The sequence below is a fragment of the Anguilla rostrata genome, chromosome 19 (genome assembly GCF_018555375.3).
Source record: "Anguilla rostrata isolate EN2019 chromosome 19, ASM1855537v3, whole genome shotgun sequence".
Lineage (NCBI taxonomy): Eukaryota > Metazoa > Chordata > Actinopteri > Anguilliformes > Anguillidae > Anguilla > Anguilla rostrata.
In genome coordinates, this window is record NC_057951.1 from 10,425,049 (window position 1) to 10,444,108 (window position 19,060).

The following is a 19,060-nucleotide window of genomic DNA, read 5'->3' on the forward strand; positions in this document are numbered from 1 at the left end:
CCCTCACACACACACACACTCACCCTCACACACACTCTCACCCTCACACACTCACACACTCTCACACACACACACTCTCACCCTCACACACACACACTCACACCCTCACACATCATCCAGGCCATACCATTCTTTTTAATAAAAACCAAAATCTGAACCCTGCCACACCCTCTGTATAGCCTGGCAACTGTTGGGGTGGGAAGGTGGAGAGGGGTGGGAAGGTGGGGTGGAGGGGGGGGGAGTGCTGGTGGTTCGTAGGGATCTGTCTTAGCCCGTCTCCAGTATGTACACCAATGTGAATATTCAATATCTATACAAATCACTTGTAAATAAGAGATATGACTTAATAAAGGTTTTCATCCAATAACTGGACAGTGAGTGCTCTTATTTGGTCACTGAAGGTCCCCACTGCAGTGTTGAGTTATATTCAACATCAGTTGCTCTGTACCTCTGCCCTCAGGGTGTTGGAGAGGCCATCGGTCAGGCTCCTTGTGGACCACGCTCTGCACATCAACCAATCACAGCACAGCCGGTGTGGTATAAAACTGACATCACTGTGATTTTAATGAGCAAGGAGAACAGCAACAAGTGCGGTGCAAGTCACACTTCCACACACACGCACACACACGCACGCACACACATATGCGCACACACACACGCACATGCATGCACGCACACACACATACACACACACGCTCCCACACACAAAAACACACAATATTAATAAGGGGAAAAAAAACGACAGAATAAGACAGAAAAGAAAATACAATAGTGCTACTGTCACAGAAACAGTCAGCTTTGCGTAGAGTGCTCCGATTTACAAAATGGGATGGGAGGCATGTACAAGCATAGAAAAGGAGAGAAGCCACTATTTACAGCTATGAAACCATCTATTTTACATTCATTTACACTTTCTACAAATGACCCTTCAAATCCAAAAATAAACGATTAGTTGCCCTGCCTACAGGAAAGACCTCGGCTAGGTTTCACTGACAGCCGAGTGGACATTTGCTTAGGTTCACTCTCTCCTCTCTCTCACTCACTCTCTCTCTCACAGACACACACACGTGCACGCACACACACACCAGGCGACAGTGATGCAATCTCCCAGAATATTTTTCTCTCTAAATCTCTGCAGCAAATGCACAGATATCGTTACAGATAGGAATAACAAAAATAATAATTCTGTATTTTCTTTTGTACAAAATACTTTCCCCCCTTTTGCTAAAATGAACCACTAAATAAACAAACGAATGCGTTCACAACCCCAATTCCAAAAAAGTTGGGACGGTAAATGAAATGCAAATAAAAAAAAGCAGTAATTTGTAAATTTTGACTTGAATTCAAACAAAAACTGTATAAAGACAAGGTACTTCATGTTTTACCTAGTTAACTTCATTGTTTTTTGAAAGAGGAAACGATAGATTGGCCTGCCTGCAGTCCTGACCTGTCTCTGATTGAGAATGTGTGGCGCATTTTGAAGTGCGAAACACGGCAACGAAGGCCCCATACAACTGTGCAGCTGAAGACCTGCACATGGAAGAATGGGGGAAAATTCCGCTTGCTAATCTTAACCAACTGGTGTCTTCAGTGCCCAAACGCTTAATAAGTGTTATTAAAAGAAATGGTGATGTTACACAGTGGTAAACACTCGACTGTCCCAACTTTTTTGGAGCGTGTTGCAGTCATCAGATTTGAAATGAGTGTACGTTTCCAAAAACCAATGAAATTCACAAGGTAAAACGTCAAATAACGTTCTGTTGTAGTGTTTTCAATATAGTACAGGGTGAATAGAATTTACATTATCGCTCCTTTTTGCTTTATTAGCATTTTCCATACCGTCCCAACTTTTTTGGAATTGGGGTTGTAAAAAAACGTCGAGGAAAGGACAGGACTATGGAATGTACGACGAAACAGAAAACTAGTAACTCAGACAGATGAACAGACGAACAGGGCTTTCAGCCACGGTCAGGAAAATTAAAAAAAAAGAAATGATAAAAATTGTCTTCAGTTGGAACAGTGCCAGAGAGAACGGGCCACAAGCACCGCCATCCCTCTGTGTTCCACAGAAAGTCTCTTTACAAGATTGTTTTAGTCTCTTCTTTTTTCCCCCTCTTTAAAGAAGTCTTTTAAAAAGCACCCTCGTTTAAGAGTCCCGGGTTCTGCACACCTCAACGAGCTCGGCGAGTGTTCCGCACACCCCCCTCCCCCAGCGAGGGGCCCCTCAGCCCCTGCCCTACAGCGCCCCTCAGCCCCCGCCCTACAGCGCCGGCTGCACTTCACCAGGTAATGTACCTGCGCGGGGGCAGGGTCTGGGTGGGAGGAGTCTGTTGGGGTGGGGGCGGGGGAGGGGGCGGGAGCGTGCCCTGTTGATGGGCCTGGAAGGTGGAGGGGGGTGCAGCGGGGGTCTGGAAGGCCCCGAGGCCGGGAAATGGGGCGCGGCCGTGAGGGATGGTCCGGGGCGGGGGTGGGGCGGGGCTTGCTGCAGGGACAGGAGGCAGGCGCTGCTGGGCTGCTGCTGGGGGCGTGGCTCTGAGGGGGAGGGGGCGGGGAGGGGGCGGAGCCCAGCAGAACAGGGGGCCAGGCCGTGCAGCCGGGGGGGAGGGGGCGGGGCGGAGCTCTGGAAGTGCAGGGCGTGGTGAGTCTGGGAGGTGGGGGGGAAGTGCCCGGGGTAGGGCCCCGCGGGGGCAGGGGGGGGCGGAGGGGGTGGGGGCGCGCTCTGGAAGCTGTACTGGGTGTACGCAGCAGGGCTGGTGGGGGGGGGCTGGGGATGGGGAGGGAGCAGCAGGGAGGGGCCGGGGTACGGACCCGGAGCGGCTGCTGTGGGGGGGCACTGGGCTATAGTGGGGGTCAGTGGGGCCACGCTGGGCTGCTGGACGGAGGGTAGGACACAGGGGGCGCTGTCCTCTTCTGACACCGGACCAGCATCAAGGGAGCACGGCTGAGAGAGAGAGAGAGAGAGAGAGAGGAGGAGAGAGGGGGAGAGGTAGAGAGAGATTTAATTTCATGCACATTTTCTCTCTGTATTTTCCTGACTGAGATTAAGGCAGCTGAAGTGTTTTGTATGAGGGGAGGCACCTGGAGGGCGGACGGGCTCCTGCAGGGGGAGCTGCACTGCTTCAGTCCTCCTGCCTCCCCTTCTGCGTCTCCTCTGTCTGAAACACACCAACACCCACCTCTTAGTGCGTGTGTGTGTGTGAGTGTGTGTGTGTGTGTGCCTGTGTGAGCGTGAGTGAGTGTGTGCATGTGTGTGTGTGTGAGTGTGTGTGTGTGTGCCTGTGAGCGTGTGAGTGAGTGTGTGCATGTGTGTGTGTGTGAGTGTGTGTGCCTGTGTGAGCGTGTGAGTGAGTGTGTGCATGTGTGTGTGAGTGTGTGTGAGTGAGTGTGTGCATGTGAGAGTGTGTGTGTGTGTACCTGTGTCCTTGTGGTGGTCAGTAAACTGCAGGCTGCGCTGGTAGCTGCGCTCTCTTGCCTCCTCTACTGATGTGGACGATGTCCTGGGAGAGACAGCACACAGGTGAACACAGGCAGCCTAACACACACAGCCTAACACACCGTGTTCTCCTGCAGGTGAATGGGAGTACTCACCAGTGTCCCTCTCCCCCCTCTCTCTCGCCCTGCGGGGGGGTCTCTGTGACCTCACTGGGGTGGGGGGCCTCAGAGGCTGCCCTGCTTGTGTGGGCGTGGGGCTCTGGGGCAGTCTCCATGGCAACGAGGCTGTCCTCCAGAGCTGCGCTGCCCAGTCTGGCCAGAGGAGGCGCTGTGGAGAGGGGGGAGCTGCACTCGGGATTGGAGCCGCTCCTCCGAGCCTCTCTCTGCCGCTTCCTGTACTCCAGCAGGGACACCTGCAGGCACGGACACACCTGTACACACCTGTATATACACCTGTACACACACCTGTATATACACACACCTGTACATATACCTGTATATACACACACACCTGTACATACACACACCTGTACATATACCTGTATATACACACACCTGTATACACCTGTACACACATCTGTACACACACACAGCTGACCAATCAGAATACCCCTGCCCTACATGCTGAAACTCTGCTCACCTTCTTCTTCTGAGGGGGTGTGTGTAAGCCCCCGATGCCCCCCTCTGTCCCATCCCCTCCCAGGGCGCGGGGGTCCTCAGAGGGAGGGCAGCAGAGCAGCCCCTGGTCCAGGGTGTGGGAGGGCGTCAGGTCCCGCAGGTTGGAGTTTAGGGAGGGGCTCGTGGTCCAGGACGGGTAGGAGGGGGTGGGCGGGTCCGTGAGGGGGGCGTCGGCACCGTCGTCTGGCCCCTCCTCCCCCGCCTCATCCTCCCCGCACTCCTGGGGTTGGGGCTGGGGTGGGCGGGGACTGGTCTCCTGGGGAGGCGTGTCCAGGCCGGGCCTCTGAGCATGGGGGGAGGAGAGCAGCGCGGGGGGGCACTCGCCCTGCCCGGGGAGAGAGAGAGAGAGGTCAGAGACTAGCACACTCTCTCTCTCACACGCACACACACGCAGTAATGATTCAGAGTCACTGCTCACCTCTGAGCTGTCGGGTCTGTGACTCTCCTCAGGGGAGATTTCTGGAGAGGACTCGCTCTGAGAGTGGACATAAGACAAACAAACATGACAGTGAGTCACAGACCTCAACAATCCACATATAATCCATGAGTAAATGTGACTGTGTGTGTGTGTGTGTGGGTGGGTGAGTCTGTGTGTGTGTGTGCGCGCGTGTGTGTTCTCACCTCCTGCAGGACAGCATGGAGAGGTGCCTGGGGTGTGTGTGTAGGAGTAGAGGGGGCGGGATCAGAGCCCTGTTCCTCTGCGCGGGGGCGGGGCGGGGTGGCCAGGGGGAGGGGCGTCCCAGGCGTGTCTGGCACCTCGCTGCGTGTGGGCGTGGCGCAGGGCGTGGCACAGGGCGTGGCGCAGGGCGTGGCGCAGGGCGTGGCGCAGGGCGAGCCGTAGGGCGTGGAGCCCTCAGACACACAGGAGTCCAGAGGGGACAAGCGCCGCTTCTTCAGAGGGGCTGGGAGCTCTGCCACAAACACAGAGAGGAACAGTTACACACACACATACTCACACACACACGCACGCACGCACGCACGCACGCACACACACACACACACACGCACACACAGACTCTCACACACACAGAAAGGCGGCAGGTACATTACCTGGTAAACTGCAGCCTGCGCTGTAGGGCAGGGGGCTGTGTGGGTCTCCGTTCAGGCAGGGGCTGAGGGGCCCCTCGCTGGGGGAGGTCAGGCCCGGGTGCCTGGGGGAGCTCTCCTCCTCCAGAGCCTGTCTGAGCCAGCGCTGCGGAGAGAACAGCAGCGTCACACACTGGGAACACGCACACACATATACATACACACACACACCTGCCACATACAGACAGACACACACGTTGACACACCAGCCACATACAGACAGACAGACACTCACTCACACACTCACACACGCACACACGCACACACACACACACACACACACACACATCAGCCACATACAGACAGACACACACTTATACTTACACACACACACACTTACACACACCTGCCACATACAGACACACACGCTCACACACAGCCCTACCTTCTTGCAGGAGCCGGAGGTGGGCGGGGTCTCGGGCAGCTCGCGGGAGCGGCGGCGCCCGGCGGGCGGGGCGGGCGTGGCAGGCGTGGAGGCGGGGCCGGGGTTGCCGCGGGCACCCAGGAAGGGCGAGGAGAAGCGCACGTAGTGCTTGGGCGTGCCGTACACCTGCGGGCTGCAGCCCAGGCCCGGCAGCGCGTTCAGCTGCGTGGCCAGCACCTCGGGGTCGCTGCTCACCCGCAGGGGGCGCTCCGGAGCCGGCTCCTCCGGCCTCTCGCCCAGCCACTCGCTCACCAAGTGCTGCAGGGACACGGGCGCGCGTGAGGAGCAGGAAACAGACCCAACCTTCTACTGCACCGTCCCCAAGGACATTTAGAGTGCAGCAAGCAGCACAAAACACAATGTAGGAAACAGCACATAAAATAAACAAACACCATAAATGCTAAAATAAAATCAATAGACAAGCAAGACTGCAAGGAGGGCCTCCCAGCTGAGTCAGTATGCAGAGCTGTATTTAAAGTACTGAAGTGTACAAGTTAAAAGAGCCAGGCTGTCATCGTTCTGATTGGTCAGTTTGTGGTGTGAGGCGCGAGGCCAGGGCAGGACGGCTCCACACCTTCTTGGTTTTGGGGTATCTGTGTGCGGAGCGGCAGGGGGGCGCCGGGGACCCGCTGTGGGGCGGGGTGGCGTCGGGGTCGTGGGTGTAGGCGTGGGCGGGCGGGGCCTCGGGCTCGGGCGTGGCGGGGGGCTGGGCGTCCGGCGGCTCGGCGGGCGGGGCGGGGGCGGGGGCGGGGTCTCCGGGCGAGGCGGGCGGCGGCTCGGAGCACACGCTCAGGCTGCGGGTGCGGCGGCGCTGCTGCCCCACGTGCGTGCGGCTCCGCGACAGGCTCTTACGCTGCCGCGCCCGGCTCACCTTCGCCGCCATGGACACCGCCACCGGCACCGGCTCCTCCTTCAGCGCCTCCAGCGCCGGCTGAGAGGGAGAGAGCACCCACGGGTCAGCGACTGAGTGAGTGAGTGAGTGAGTGAGTGAGTTAGAGGCTGTGTGAGTGAGTGAGTGAGTTAGAGGCTGTGTGAGTGAGTGAGTCAGTGAGTTAAAGGGTCAGTGAATGAGTGAGTAACTGAGCGGGCGGGTGGGTGTACCTGCAGCGCGGCTGGGCTCTCCATTTCGGGCGTGGCGGGGGGCTCCTCCTTCAGGTCGGTCTTGGTGCCGATCCTCTCCAGGGCCTGCTCCCGCCTCTTCTCCCTCTTCTCCATGCGCGCGAACGCCTGCAGGATGGCCTCCATCTTCCTCTCCTCCCGCGTCTGCCCAAAGCAATCACAGAGAGAGCCCTCGCTTAGCAAGGACCAATCAGCGAGCCCAGACAGCCAGTCAACAAGCCCGGACAGCCAATCAGGAGACCCAAACCAGCCCACCAATCAGCGGGCCCAAGCCAAGCAGCGCAACAGAGAACTCCAATAACCTGTCTGTATGTCTGTTCCAGACCGTCTGTAGTGCTTTTGTAACGATGCGAATGGATCGGGTGGGAACTGGCTAGTTGCAGGTGGTCGGGAAGCTTTGAATTTACTGTTTCAAAGTAAATGCATCTTTAGGAAATAAAGCCGTCTGTCTCAGAGGGGGTGAGGGGAGGGGTTAATACAGGAAAAGAAGAAACCCCCAGCAGGCTTTAGCCTTAGCCCTGTTTCCCATATTGCCGTGTTACATGTTTCAGTAAGACACAGTTCCTCCTGTCAAACCAATAAAGACAACACAACTCAACAGAACAGAGAGAGAGAGAGGGACAGCAGGACAGCGTGAAGGAGAGAATGAAAGAATGGAGGACGGAGGTGTGGACGGATGGGTGGATCTGGACCTTCCTGGGGCGTGCGCGTTTAACAGCGCCAGACAGCGAGGGGGGCGGGGTTCAGAGGGGTGGTGGGCGTGTCAGTCACCCCGAAAGGGAAGCCCAGACGGGCACTGCCCCCTGGTGACACTTACCATCTTCCTCCTCCTCTCGGCAGCCTGCTCCTCTGACTCCATCTCTACGTCATTGCTAATGGAGCTCTGCTCTTCCATATCCTCTATCAACTCAGGCTCCTGCGGAAGGGAAACGGGCTGCATCACTGCAGGCGGTCATGTGACCCTCTCACCAGCAGGGGGCAGGGCTCAGCTGCTTTTCAGTCGTCTGAATTTTACTCGCTCGATTTAAAACCACAGACCGGCAAAAGCCCCTTTACCAGTCATCATACAGTAAGGCAGGTCCTCAGAAACCATCTAAAATATGCTTAATCTCAGACAAAAAACGGTCTGGGCCCCAACAAATACATCAGTATTATAACAAACACAAAACATAAATATGACCAAGAACCAGAGACAGAGGCAAGGACCACAGGAGTGAGAAAGAGAGCGCGAGAGAGGGAGAGAGAGAAAGTGAAAGTGAGAGAGACAGAGAGACAGAGAGAGAGAGAGAGAGAGAGAGAGAAAGAGAGCGAGCGAGAGCGGGGGAAGCAAGGGCCAGTCTGTTCTCAGAAGTTCTCTGAACGTCAGCCTGTTCTCAGAAAACGCAAGCAGGGGGCACCATCGTCATCTTTGCCGAACAAGTCACCACGTAACCATGGAAACGGCACATTCTGGGATCAAAGTAACGGAAGCTCCAGCGCTCCATCCTACCACAAAAAAAATAATAAGAGCTCATTTTTAGCACCCAAAGCACTCAGAGCACGCCGCCGCAGAATCCTCAAACACAGGTGTTCAGCTAGCGCCACTGGGCACAGCCAGAGCAGTGCTAACCTAGCAGCGCACGTGTGGCTACGGGGGCCATTATAATGAAGCTGGAGGCTGCATCAGGAACAGGAAGCAGCACCAGCAGGTGAGGGGGAATCGGCAGGAAACGAGTGAATCAGCGCCATCCCCGAGAGCTGCGTGATGAACCGATGAGACGGAGGAGTGAGAGATGGAGGGAGAGATGGGACAGCAGGAGACAGAGATGATGAAATGACTGAGTGGGGTGGGGGGAGAGGGGGGAGAGAGAGCGAGAGAGAGAGAGAGAGAGCCCTACCTGGTTGTTTGAGATGGACAGGCGGAGCGGGGACAGTCTCCTGTGCTTGGCGTCGGAGGGGGCCTTGCCCTTGGCGTTGCCGTTGGCGATGTCGCAGTCCAGGGTGATGTTCTGGTTCTGCGTGGCCTCGCCCTCGCGGGACGGGACCCTGTCTCTGCTGGCCCGCCGGCGCCGCGCGTCGTTCCCCGAACCCAGGTTCTCCGTGGGCTCCGCGCTCTGCCTCAGAACCGGACAGTGCGGGCTCCCCCTCAGACACGCACAGTCCACCTTGTACTTACTGCAGGGACACACAGGGGAGAGGGGTGTACACCTGCCCTGCACCTCACACACACACTCACACACAGCCCATACCACTGGTTTAACTTTGACACTCACCAGTTGCCGTAGTCGTAGTCAAAGCCGATGGTGACCTCGCTGCCCTTGCCGATGTGCCTCAGAGAGTAGATGTACAGGCGCAGCGTGCCGTCCTCGATCACATGACGCACCTGAGACAGACAGACAGACAGACGCAGTGAGGACTGGGGCTACAGGGAGCATTCAGCGACAGTGCCAGAGACAAGCGCATTCTGCCGGCGTGCCACAGGGGGCGCTCACCTCGGCGTTGGGGGTGCAGGAGCGGCGGACGAAGCGGGCCTCGTTGCCGAAGCTGCGGGCGTCCACACACACCTCCAGCCCGTGGAACTTGGAGTAGAAGAGCACGAAGGGGTACGGCCTGGGGAGAGAGGACCAGAGGCACGGTCACTGAGAGCAGCCAATGAGGAACACACATCTACACACAGCTCTCTGAGCAGCCAATGAGGAACACACATCTACACACAGCTCTTAGAGCAGCCAACGAGGAACACACATCTACACACAGCTCTCTGAGCAGCCAATGAGGAACACGCATCCACACACAGCTCTTAGAGCAGCCAATGAGGAACACGCATCTACACACAGCTCTCTGAGCAGCCAATGAGGAACACGCTTCCACACACAACACAACAGAGAGAGTAGCAAAGAGAAAGAAAGACAGAAAGTGTGTGTGTGTGTGTGTTTTTGTGCCACTCATGGTACAGCAATGGCTGACTACACAAAGAGGCTGCATGTGTGTGTCAGAGCGCAGTGGTGTGTGTGTGTGTGTGTGTGTGTCCTTGGTTATTTCAATGGTGCACAGTGGCACACACAGACAGATTGCCATGCGGGCCTCACCTCTTGAAGAAACAGCCGTTGGCTTCAAACTGCTGGCGTAGCATGAACTTCCCCCGATACTCCATGATGAGGGCGTTAGGGGCCAGGTCACAGACCGCCCTCAGAATCCTCCTGTTCCTCTGCACCTGACTCTGACACACAGGGAGAGACAAGGAGACGTGTGCATGATTGTTACAAGTGTTCTTGTGAGGACTCACCTGTGCAGGGAGTTTGAAGGTGGCAGTGTGTGTGTGTGTTACAGGTGTTTTGTGAGGACTCACCTGTGCAGGGAGTATGAAGGTGGCAGTGTGTGTGTGTGTGTGTTACAGGTGTTTTGTGGGGACTCACCTGTGCAGGGGGCTTGAAGGCAGCAGTGTGTGTGTGTGTGTGTGTGTGTGTGTGTTACAGGTGTTTTGTGGGGACTCACCTGTGCAGGGGGCTTGAAGGCAGCAGTGTGTGTGCTGCAGGTGAGGCTCTTGGCGTCTCTGGTCTCCTTGACTCTGAGGAGCAGCTGCATGTCCTCACTGTACTGGTTGCTCTTGGCCTCTTCATATTGCTCCATCCACACCCTCATCTTACTCTCCCATGGGGAGGGGGGGTCCGTGGGGTCCAGCTCCGGAGCAGAGCCCTGCCAGAGAGAAAGAGTGAGACTGAGCGTGTGCGCAAACACACACACACTCACACTCACACTCCATTAAGCATGGGTTCACGCCCAAGAAAATGTCTTCAATGACTACTGACTTCCAACAAAACCTGACTGAAGCAAAGCAATCTCGAGCAGCACACACAAGGGCTGATCCAGTGTGTGTGTGCGTGTGTGTGTGTGTGTGTGTGTGTGTGTGTGCACGTTTTAAAACTAGTCACCTTGACTCTGGATGACTTCCGGGACCCCTCGCGAAACGCCTGGAGGAAAACAGAAAGAGAAAGGAGTCACAAACAGGGAACGGAGGCGGGGGGTCAGAGGTCGGGGGTGAGAGTTCAGAGGTCAGACGGGGGCGCTCCACCTTCTTGGCTCGGGCGGGGCCAGGCCCGGGCTCCTTGTCGCCGCTCTTCTTGCGCTTCTTGTCGACAGGTTTGCTGGGGGTCCGCGTGGCGGTGAGGGTGATGCTGGGGGGCGGGTGCTGGAACGCCGTGTACAGCTCCAGGGGAATCTCATCCCCACTCTCTGTGGCACTGGTGTCCCCGTCTGCAGCACACACACACACACACACACAAACACAAGCACACACACACACACAGGACACACACACAGGCACACGCACGCGCGCACACCCACACACACACACACATTAATATATTTTATATGATTAACTTAGCATCCATGCAGCTACTGACTCAATCAGAAATCCAATCTCATCTACAGACACAGCCCATGAGAGGGAGGGCAGCTGGGGTAATCAGAGGCCGGAAGATTCTAGTCTCAAACGTGCACAAGTGTTTATATTTCGACACCCTGTTCCTGGGGCATGTAGGGACGCGTTCCCTTCCTGTGACAAGTTTTACAGCAGTTACCTGATAACAGACTACGCTTATCAAGATTACAATGACCCTGTCTCGCACTGAGATTTGAACTGCTCCGGCTTCCTGAGTCACGCCCACCCCTGTCACATGACCGTGGTGGCCCTCACCGGACAGGCTCTCCCTCTTCCTGGTCTGCAGCAGGACGGCGCGTTCTCTGTCCAGGCAGCGCGGCTGGCAGCGCTCGCACAGGTACGTGTCGGGGATGTGCTGCCTGTCTATGCCCATGCAGTCTATGTGCTGCCACACACTGCGCACAGAGAGAGAGAGAGCACAGAGAGAGGGGGGGAGAGAGAAAGAGGAATGGAGAGGGGGAGACAGGCAGAGAAAGAGGGAGAGATAGAGAGAGGGGGAAGAGAGAGAAAGAGGGAGGGAGAGAAGGAGAGTAGAGTTTATATATGTACTTTATTGGTAAGCAACCTCTATGGCATGTTGTGGTAATAAAGCAGAAATGTATTGGAAGTTGAATTGGGTGTGTGTGTGTGTGTGTGGGCTGGGGTGTGCGGGGGGCGCTTCACCTGCAGCGGTCGCAGCAGATCATGTATCCGTCGTCGTGGGTGAAGCCGCAGATGCAGCGCGTGATGTCGGCCCCGTAGCTGCTGTCCTCTGAGGTGCTGAAGGAGGTGCCGCGCGACGCCTCGTCCTGATTGGCCGGCGTGAAGAGCCCCTCCCCGCCCCGGAGCAGAAGGGTGGGCGGGGGCGAGGCGGGCGGCGTGGGCGGGGGCCGAGCGCCATAGTTGTGGTCCTGATGAGAGATGGGTGGGAGGTTAAAGGTCAGAGGGAGGAGCTCAGCCTGGAGATAGGCTGAAGGGGGAGGAGAGTGGGCGGTGCTTACCGCATAGGGCAGGCCGATATAGTTGTGTGAGTAACTGGAGCTGCTGCTGCAGATCTGGTAGCCGGACTTCTCCACAACTACAGGGAAGGCCTCTACTGACTCAGGCCTGCTATGAGAGAGCGGAAGAGACTTAGAGAGTGACTGCAGACCTACCATGGACAAATTACACCTGTCTTTAAAAGTCAAAAAGTAAGGCAGAAAACTTCTTATATGGAGCTCCCTCTCCCTCTCACACACGCGCACACACACACACACACACACACACACACACACAGAGCGATGATACAACAGGCCAAACACGTGAAGCCTGTTTGTAGTTAATGCCCTGACGAAGGCATTCTGCCGAGAAGTAACCCACACATTCTCTCCAGAAAAGGACCGGGACTCACAGGCTAAATAGAACAGAGCTTAAAATAAAAGACACACACCACACACACAGAGAGACAGAGAGAGAGAGAGAGAGAGAGAGAGAGAGAGGGGGAGAGAGAGAGAGAGAGAGAGAGAGAGAGAGAGAGAGGAGAGAGAGAGAGAGAGAGGGAGGAGAGAGAGAGAGAGAGGGAGAGACGAGAGAGAGAGAGGGAGAGAGAAGGAGAGAGAGAGAGAGGAGGGAGAGAGAGAGAGAGAGAAGGGAGGAGAGAGGAGGAGAGAGAGAGAGAGGGAGAGAGAGAGAGAGGGAGGGAGAGAGGAGAGGAAGAGAGAGTGAGAGAGGAGGAGAGAGAGAGAGGGAGAGAGAGAGAGAGAGGAAGAGAGAGTGAGAGAGGAGGAGACAGAGAGAGAGAGAGGGGAGAGAGAGGGGGAGAGGGAGGGAGGGAGAGAGAGTGAGAGAGGGGGGGGGGAGAGAGAGAGACAGACAGACAGAGACAGAGACAGAGAGAGAGAGAGAGAGACAGAGAGAGACAGACAGAGAGAGACTCACTCTGAGCCCGCAGCCATGTCCAGAGACGAGGTGTCCGTGGAGCGCACCCCTCCTGGGACGGCCGTGCTCATCACGTTCTCCTACGGAGCGCAGAGCGGGGGGATCCGAAACTCCGGGGCGCGCCAGCCACAGCACTCATTGCACACATCTAAGTGCATCCACCAAGCCTGCAGCACAGACACACGCAGAGAGACAGCGAGTCACCCGGGATTCAGCACTCAGAGGAGTCAACACTCAGGATTCAACACTCAGAGGAGTCAACACTCACAGGATTCAGCACTCAGAGGAGTCAACACACACAGGATTCAGCACTCAGAGGAGTCAACACTCACAGGATTCAACACTCAGAGGATTCAGCACTCACAGGATTCAGCACTCACAGGATTCAGCACTCAGAGGAGTCAACACTCAGAGGAGTCAACACGCAGAGGAGTCAACACGCAGAGGAGTCAACACTCAGAGGAGTCAACACTCACAGGATTCAACACTCAGAGGAGTCAACACTCAGGATTCAACACTCACAGGATTCAACACTCAGAGGAGTAAACACTCACAGGATTCAACACGCAGAGGAGTCAACACTCAGAGGATTCAAACCACCGCCATTAGCCAGGTTTACCAAAGGTTAAAAAATTCCTACTGAAAGTCTTGGAACACAAACTGCACAAAGGTGGCCTCTTCAGACACAGAAACCATATGATACAATAACACATTGTGTCCAGTGGAGGGAGACAAACAGCAGCAGAGCACGGGTCAGAAAAAAACTGCTCTTAAGAGGGCACAAAGACACTAAACACAAACCCTGCAGCATGCACGCTGTTTCTCAGTGTGAGTCTGAGCAGCACAGCCACCTCACTAACACAAACTGCGCACGCACACCCACACAACTGCATGTTTGTGTGTGTGCTTGCGCAAGAGCGTGTGTAATTATGTGTGAATCCTGGTGCGCGTATGATTATGTGCAACTGTGTGCGGACAGTAGCACTCCTCTCGATATACATTTATAAATGCCCTGGAACCTCGGACAGGAATGTTGCAACGTGTGAAGTCGCACACACCTCTTTCTCCCGAAGTTAATCTCCACACACACACACACACACACACACACAGAGAAGCACCCAAGACATACTTGTCTTGAGCGCAGACAGCCAAAACCACGTCAACCAAAACATTCCTTCGGCGAGAGCGCCGCACACACTGAAACGCAGCCAGAAATGCGCTGAATGCTGGAACAAAAAAGGCTACAGTGAAAAACGGTGGAGAGAAACCCGACTCCCCCGCTCGACAGGCCCCGCCCACTTCCACCAGCAAAAAGCTCAAGAGTGTGACAAACTTTTCCAGGAGCTCGCTGCAAGAGCTATGCCACTGCGGCCCCTCCCCGAACTCTCTCCCCCCTCCTGTCCTTAATACCGTCTGGACCTCAGAAGAGAAAGGGGGGGGAGCGAGCGGATCCTTATTAAAAGAAGGCTACACATTGATATTAAACAAAACCACCGCTGTGTTCTCACTTTCAAATCTGAATAACGTTTCAGCATGAAATAAAAACATAGAAAAATCACTGTTGGAAGCCCCTTCCTGCTATACTTGAACAGCAGAGAGCACCTCACAAGTTCAACCCCTGCTGGGGGGGGGGGTGGGGGGGCGTTACTTCTAAAGGGGATCAGACTGGACTCTGGGACCCAGCCAGCTTTTAAAACCCTGGATGACAAAAGCATTTGGAGGTCAAAGGTCACACACTCAAGCTGCACTAAATAGTCTGCCTTTCAGCGAGACTGTGGTCTGTGTGTCCGTCGGTGAGAGAGGCTGGAACAAGCAGACAGACACTGGGCAAAACTCCCTGCAGATCAGACACGCCCTCCGAGCAGAGCGACTCTATTCCTGCAGAGCTGGTGGCACAGGATCTCTGGAAAGCCAGCCCGAATGATCCTCAAGTATCACTTCTCCACATGCCCGCCAAGGAATCCCATAATCCTTCACTCCTGGGGACAGTCACTTCTGCATGCTGGAGTCTCCCCCCTCTGCATTGCAAAGTCTTGCATCAAGCTCCACCCACCACCACAGGGTTGCGGGTTCCAATTCTGGCTCAGCCACAGCTGACGCAACCTCAAGAAAGGTATTTAACCTGCGTTTGAGAAACATCCAAATGCATAAATAAGCAGAGTGTGGTCGGCAAATCACCTCAGATGGAGCCTCTGGCACAGCAAATCATTTATTACACCTGTGTGGGGCAAAAGTGTCTGGCTGCACAGAGGTACAGAAATGAACAGAAGGAAATTGATACGTTTTATTTTTTGACTGCTTGTTAATTTCCCCCCCGTGATTTGTAATCTCTCTTCGAGAAAGTACTGTGCTTTTTTGCTTTTTGTATATGCTTTGGAAGTGGGCCCTATATTGTACGTTTGTCACACTGACAAACACAATGGCGACTGAAAATTGAACGTTGAAACTGAAACCGAGAGAGAGAGCAAGCAGGAGGCCCTGTCACTGCTGGACACCTGCAGCAGCACACACACACACACACACTCACTCACACGCAAACAAATGCACACACAGGCATACACACACACACACACACACACACACAAACACGCACCTGTGTGCAACGTTACAGCCGAATACGCACTGTCCCGGATTTGATACCACACCGTGGGGCCCGTCACTGTCAAAGGACGAGCTACCCAGCAGACTGGCTGCTGAAAGCCAAAGCAAGGTTCAGCCGGCAGTGCTTCAGCACATAACTAACTCTTCATCAAAAAATGCCCTTACACCCAAAAGCGTGGCCTGCCATCCAGGTTGTCTGGTCACTTGCACGCCCTTTGGAAACACCAATCAGATGCTTACGAGCTCAGGAAGTCACTGTCTGGTTCATCCCCTGCCCTGCGATACCAGTGCCATTCAGTCGCATCGCTGATCGTGAATATGAGCAATTAAACAGTCCTGGGAAGACGACTGACTCAAAGCCAGGACAGGACCCTGCTGCAGCCGATGCCTGAATCAACGGCTTCAGCTCCATCTCCCACCTGTTCAGACCAAGTCCATCAGCTTGTCAATCACGACATCCTCGTTAACTGTGCCAAAGGGCCTCACTCCTGAACACACAGATGTCACTGAATGCCATTTAATGAGCCAACAGAGCCACAGTCATATTATCATTCTTACTGTTACTGGCATTATTAAAAAGAAGCAGAAAAAGAGCAGCAAGAACAATAAGTCGCAGAGAAGACATCTGACATGAAGAGGTTATTTTGGTCTCCAGGGTGACAGTTTCCCTGGGTCTTATAACATAATGGTAAATGATGCAGCCCCAACTAATTAATGTAGAGACACGGTTCTGATCACTCCAACATCAACAGCAGGACTGAAATTAACCTTTTCCAAAAAAGCACTACCCTCATTCCTGTTTGAGGGAGGATGCCCAAAGTAACTACACAACGGACACAAGCTGCAGTGTTCTACAACCAACTTTGGCAAGACGGTGTCATTTCGTAAGTATTTCGGTATTTCTACAAAACACTATATTTTAATGTGACTGGACTTGTGCTTTCCAGGGCAACAGCGTTATGCAGACAAGTTGCGTGTTTGGTCCGTGGGCGCTGCAGTAAGCTCGACCGGTAGGGGTGTGGGGAATGAACTCGTTCAGTTATCTTACCATGAAGCCAGGGCGCCATTTTTACAGCACTAAACTAGCTAAAGACAGCAAGAAAATCGTCTGACCGGGAGACCTCCATGCAAGAATAGCCCTCTGAAAACTGTCCACCGCTTGCTTCGGAGGTCGCAATTTAAGTATCTTATAGTAACGTAAGATCTGAGTGCTTATTTTGACGTGAAAACAAGACAACCTTAAGTTTTCGGGGGCAGTTGCAGCATTGGGCATCGTTAACTAGCTAGCTAGCCACGTTAGCTAACGATAGCCCCGGAGCTGAAAAGGTCGAAATAGTCATTTAAGGCAGGCGGAAATGCGTTTTGAAGAACACATTAACTATGTAGCTAGTTAACATAATATACTATACTTTATAGCTACGCTTTTTGGAAAGAAACAATCAAGTCAGCTACAGTGGAAACAAAGAAAAACTATCAAATGTATCATAGCTAGTCAACGTATCCTAGGCCAACCAGCCAGCCAACATGACCGTCTCACTAGCTAAATATCCACACAGACACACATTTATATTTAGTACAAAGGTTTAACTGATAGAAAAGCTAATATTAGTTACATAAATACCGAGATAAAGAACTAAAAGTACTTTATGTTCTCATGTCAGTGAAAATCTTCAATAATGTTACCATTGCATGTGGACAGCTAGCTAGCTTGATACATCACATCAATGTATAGCCACACGGCAATACGCTGACAATGCAGGTAAAAGCAACAGTGTTACCCAGTTTCTTTCAACTCCAAACCCCACTCCCTGTCTGAATTAGTATGAATACCTTCTGGATCTAAATTAAGGACTGGAAAAGTGGAATAACTTGCTTTTGGTAAACTCCAGCGGGGAAACCCTCGGACCCGAACGCACCGTAAGAATGCCTCCTTTATGTAGCTGTGCAAAAGAACTAGTCTAATAATACTAAGATAAAGTTAGCTGATAACAACGCTGGTGATATCGTTTTTAATAATCGTTTTAAAAAAACAAACGAACCAGTTCAATGGGCGTACCTAACTGAAAACAGCTAACTAACGTTGACGATTAATCGTTTGAAATACATTCGGATTACGTTATTTCGACGTGTGTGTCGGTGGAGACAGCTAGCTACGTGTTTGAGTTACTCGAATACAGTTAATGTTACTGAAATAGCTAACGCTAGCTAAGCTATGTAAACAAAAGCCCCGTTGTGCTGACTGCAATTTTATCATCTGCACGTTTAACCCGAAATACAGCGTGTGGCCACCTGTACGGTCGCCGGAGCAAAAAAGTTAAAAGTGAGAGGCTAACGTTACTTATATTTGTAGCATACCGCATAGGTAATTAAAATAAATGGTGTACACTTTGCTTTGGTAGATGGCTAACATTAGCGACTCACCAGTCTGCTACGTCAAACACTCGGGTGATCTGAAGAAAGCGGGATTCCGTTTCAAATGTCATATGCTAAAGCAAAACACAGTGTATTTACTATTAATATCACAACAAGTGTAGCTTATATGATCTTTCTCTTGTAAATACTGGCTACCTACGTCCTCTGTTGCCTGAGAAGATGCGGGACAACGTAAATTCGAGTGCAACGTTAGACGAACGCACTGCTGCTCTTCTGGGGTTACGTTAACTCAACGTTGGCGCTTTCCCACTGCCTGTGCAACACATTAGCGGTCAGCATGCATAATGGCAACCTACATAAAAGGTAAACTTATGGGAACAGCAACACCGCGGTAACCAAACCCACTAGCTACAACATAACATTACTTCCAAATCTCAAAGAGCTTCCACAACATGGATTGCCATTCTCCACTTGCTTAGCTAGAGACGGCATTACACCCAGGTTGTAATTTCATTTGATTCTCTTATAAAACCCATTTTACTCACCTTTAATGTCCACAGTAGATAGTGTATGTAAAGGAACAGGGGACCCGGGTGAGACCCCCGCCGTCCGTGCCTCCACACAACCAAAACAATACTACTGTCTTCACTGCGTGTCCTCAACAAAGGGGAAATGTGAACTTTAACACTGTCCTCCCCCTAGAAAATCTACCCTACTACTTCTCCTAATTCCTAGCACTATCCTGACTCCAGTATTTGCAGTTTTAGCCTGTTTCAAAGGCTTTAATCCTCTGTCCTGTCTGTAGTGACTGTTGGAAACTAGATCCGCTCTTTACTGTCTCTTTCCCTTTGCAAAAATGGCGGCTCTGGTAGGACTGCCGTGACTCCGCCTCCCCCCTCGCTAGCCCCCCCCCCTCTCTCAGTCTGAGCCCGACCCAAAACCCTGCGGGGTTCACCCGCCCACGACCACAGGGGCGCAACGGATCACAGTTCGCCAGCGGAAAGCGCGTTCACAAATACCTATCGCTGATT

At 53.4% G+C, this 19,060-nt stretch overlaps 1 protein-coding gene across 5 annotated transcripts; it reads right to left on the minus strand.

Annotated features, from left to right (window-relative positions):
* Positions 1–535: 535 nt before the first annotated feature.
* On the minus strand, positions 536–18,904 carry LOC135245878 (inactive histone-lysine N-methyltransferase 2E-like). 5 transcript variants are annotated; one of them, XM_064319233.1, is made up of 24 exons: positions 18,575–18,904; positions 13,056–13,222; positions 12,140–12,245; positions 11,823–12,049; positions 11,415–11,554; positions 10,791–10,972; positions 10,651–10,689; positions 10,214–10,414; positions 9,808–9,938; positions 9,211–9,328; positions 8,992–9,101; positions 8,617–8,893; positions 7,557–7,655; positions 6,722–6,883; positions 6,195–6,551; positions 5,582–5,878; positions 5,161–5,302; positions 4,732–5,021; positions 4,529–4,585; positions 4,073–4,435; positions 3,589–3,845; positions 3,415–3,497; positions 3,079–3,155; positions 536–2,941 (listed from the first exon to the last, which is right to left on the minus strand). In XM_064319233.1, the coding sequence occupies exons 2-24, from the start codon at positions 13,124–13,126 to the stop codon at positions 2,261–2,263; spliced, it is 4,467 nt and encodes a 1,488-aa protein (XP_064175303.1). In that variant the 5' UTR covers positions 13,127–13,222; positions 18,575–18,904; the 3' UTR covers positions 536–2,260. The 5 variants fall into 5 exon arrangements, with proteins under 5 accessions (XP_064175303.1, XP_064175301.1, XP_064175302.1 ...); XM_064319231.1 differs by having other exon boundaries at positions 12,140–12,248; XM_064319232.1 differs by lacking the exon at positions 18,575–18,904 and adding an exon at positions 17,526–18,054 and having other exon boundaries at positions 12,140–12,248.
* Positions 18,905–19,060: the final 156 nt, after the last annotated feature.

Excerpts from the sequence above, each read along its gene's own strand:
- LOC135245878 (XM_064319231.1), bottom strand. The coding sequence starts at position 13,126 with ATGAGCACGGCCGTCCCAGGAGGGGTGCGCTCCACGGACACCTCGTCT. Across the intron at positions 9,939-10,213 it reads CCTTCAAGCCCCCTGCACAG|AGTCAGGTGCAGAGGAACAG; the intron begins GTGAGTCCCCAC and ends CCTGTGTGTCAG. Across the intron at positions 7,656-8,616 it reads TGTCCATCTCAAACAACCAG|GAGCCTGAGTTGATAGAGGA; the intron begins GTAGGGCTCTCT and ends TCCCTTCCGCAG.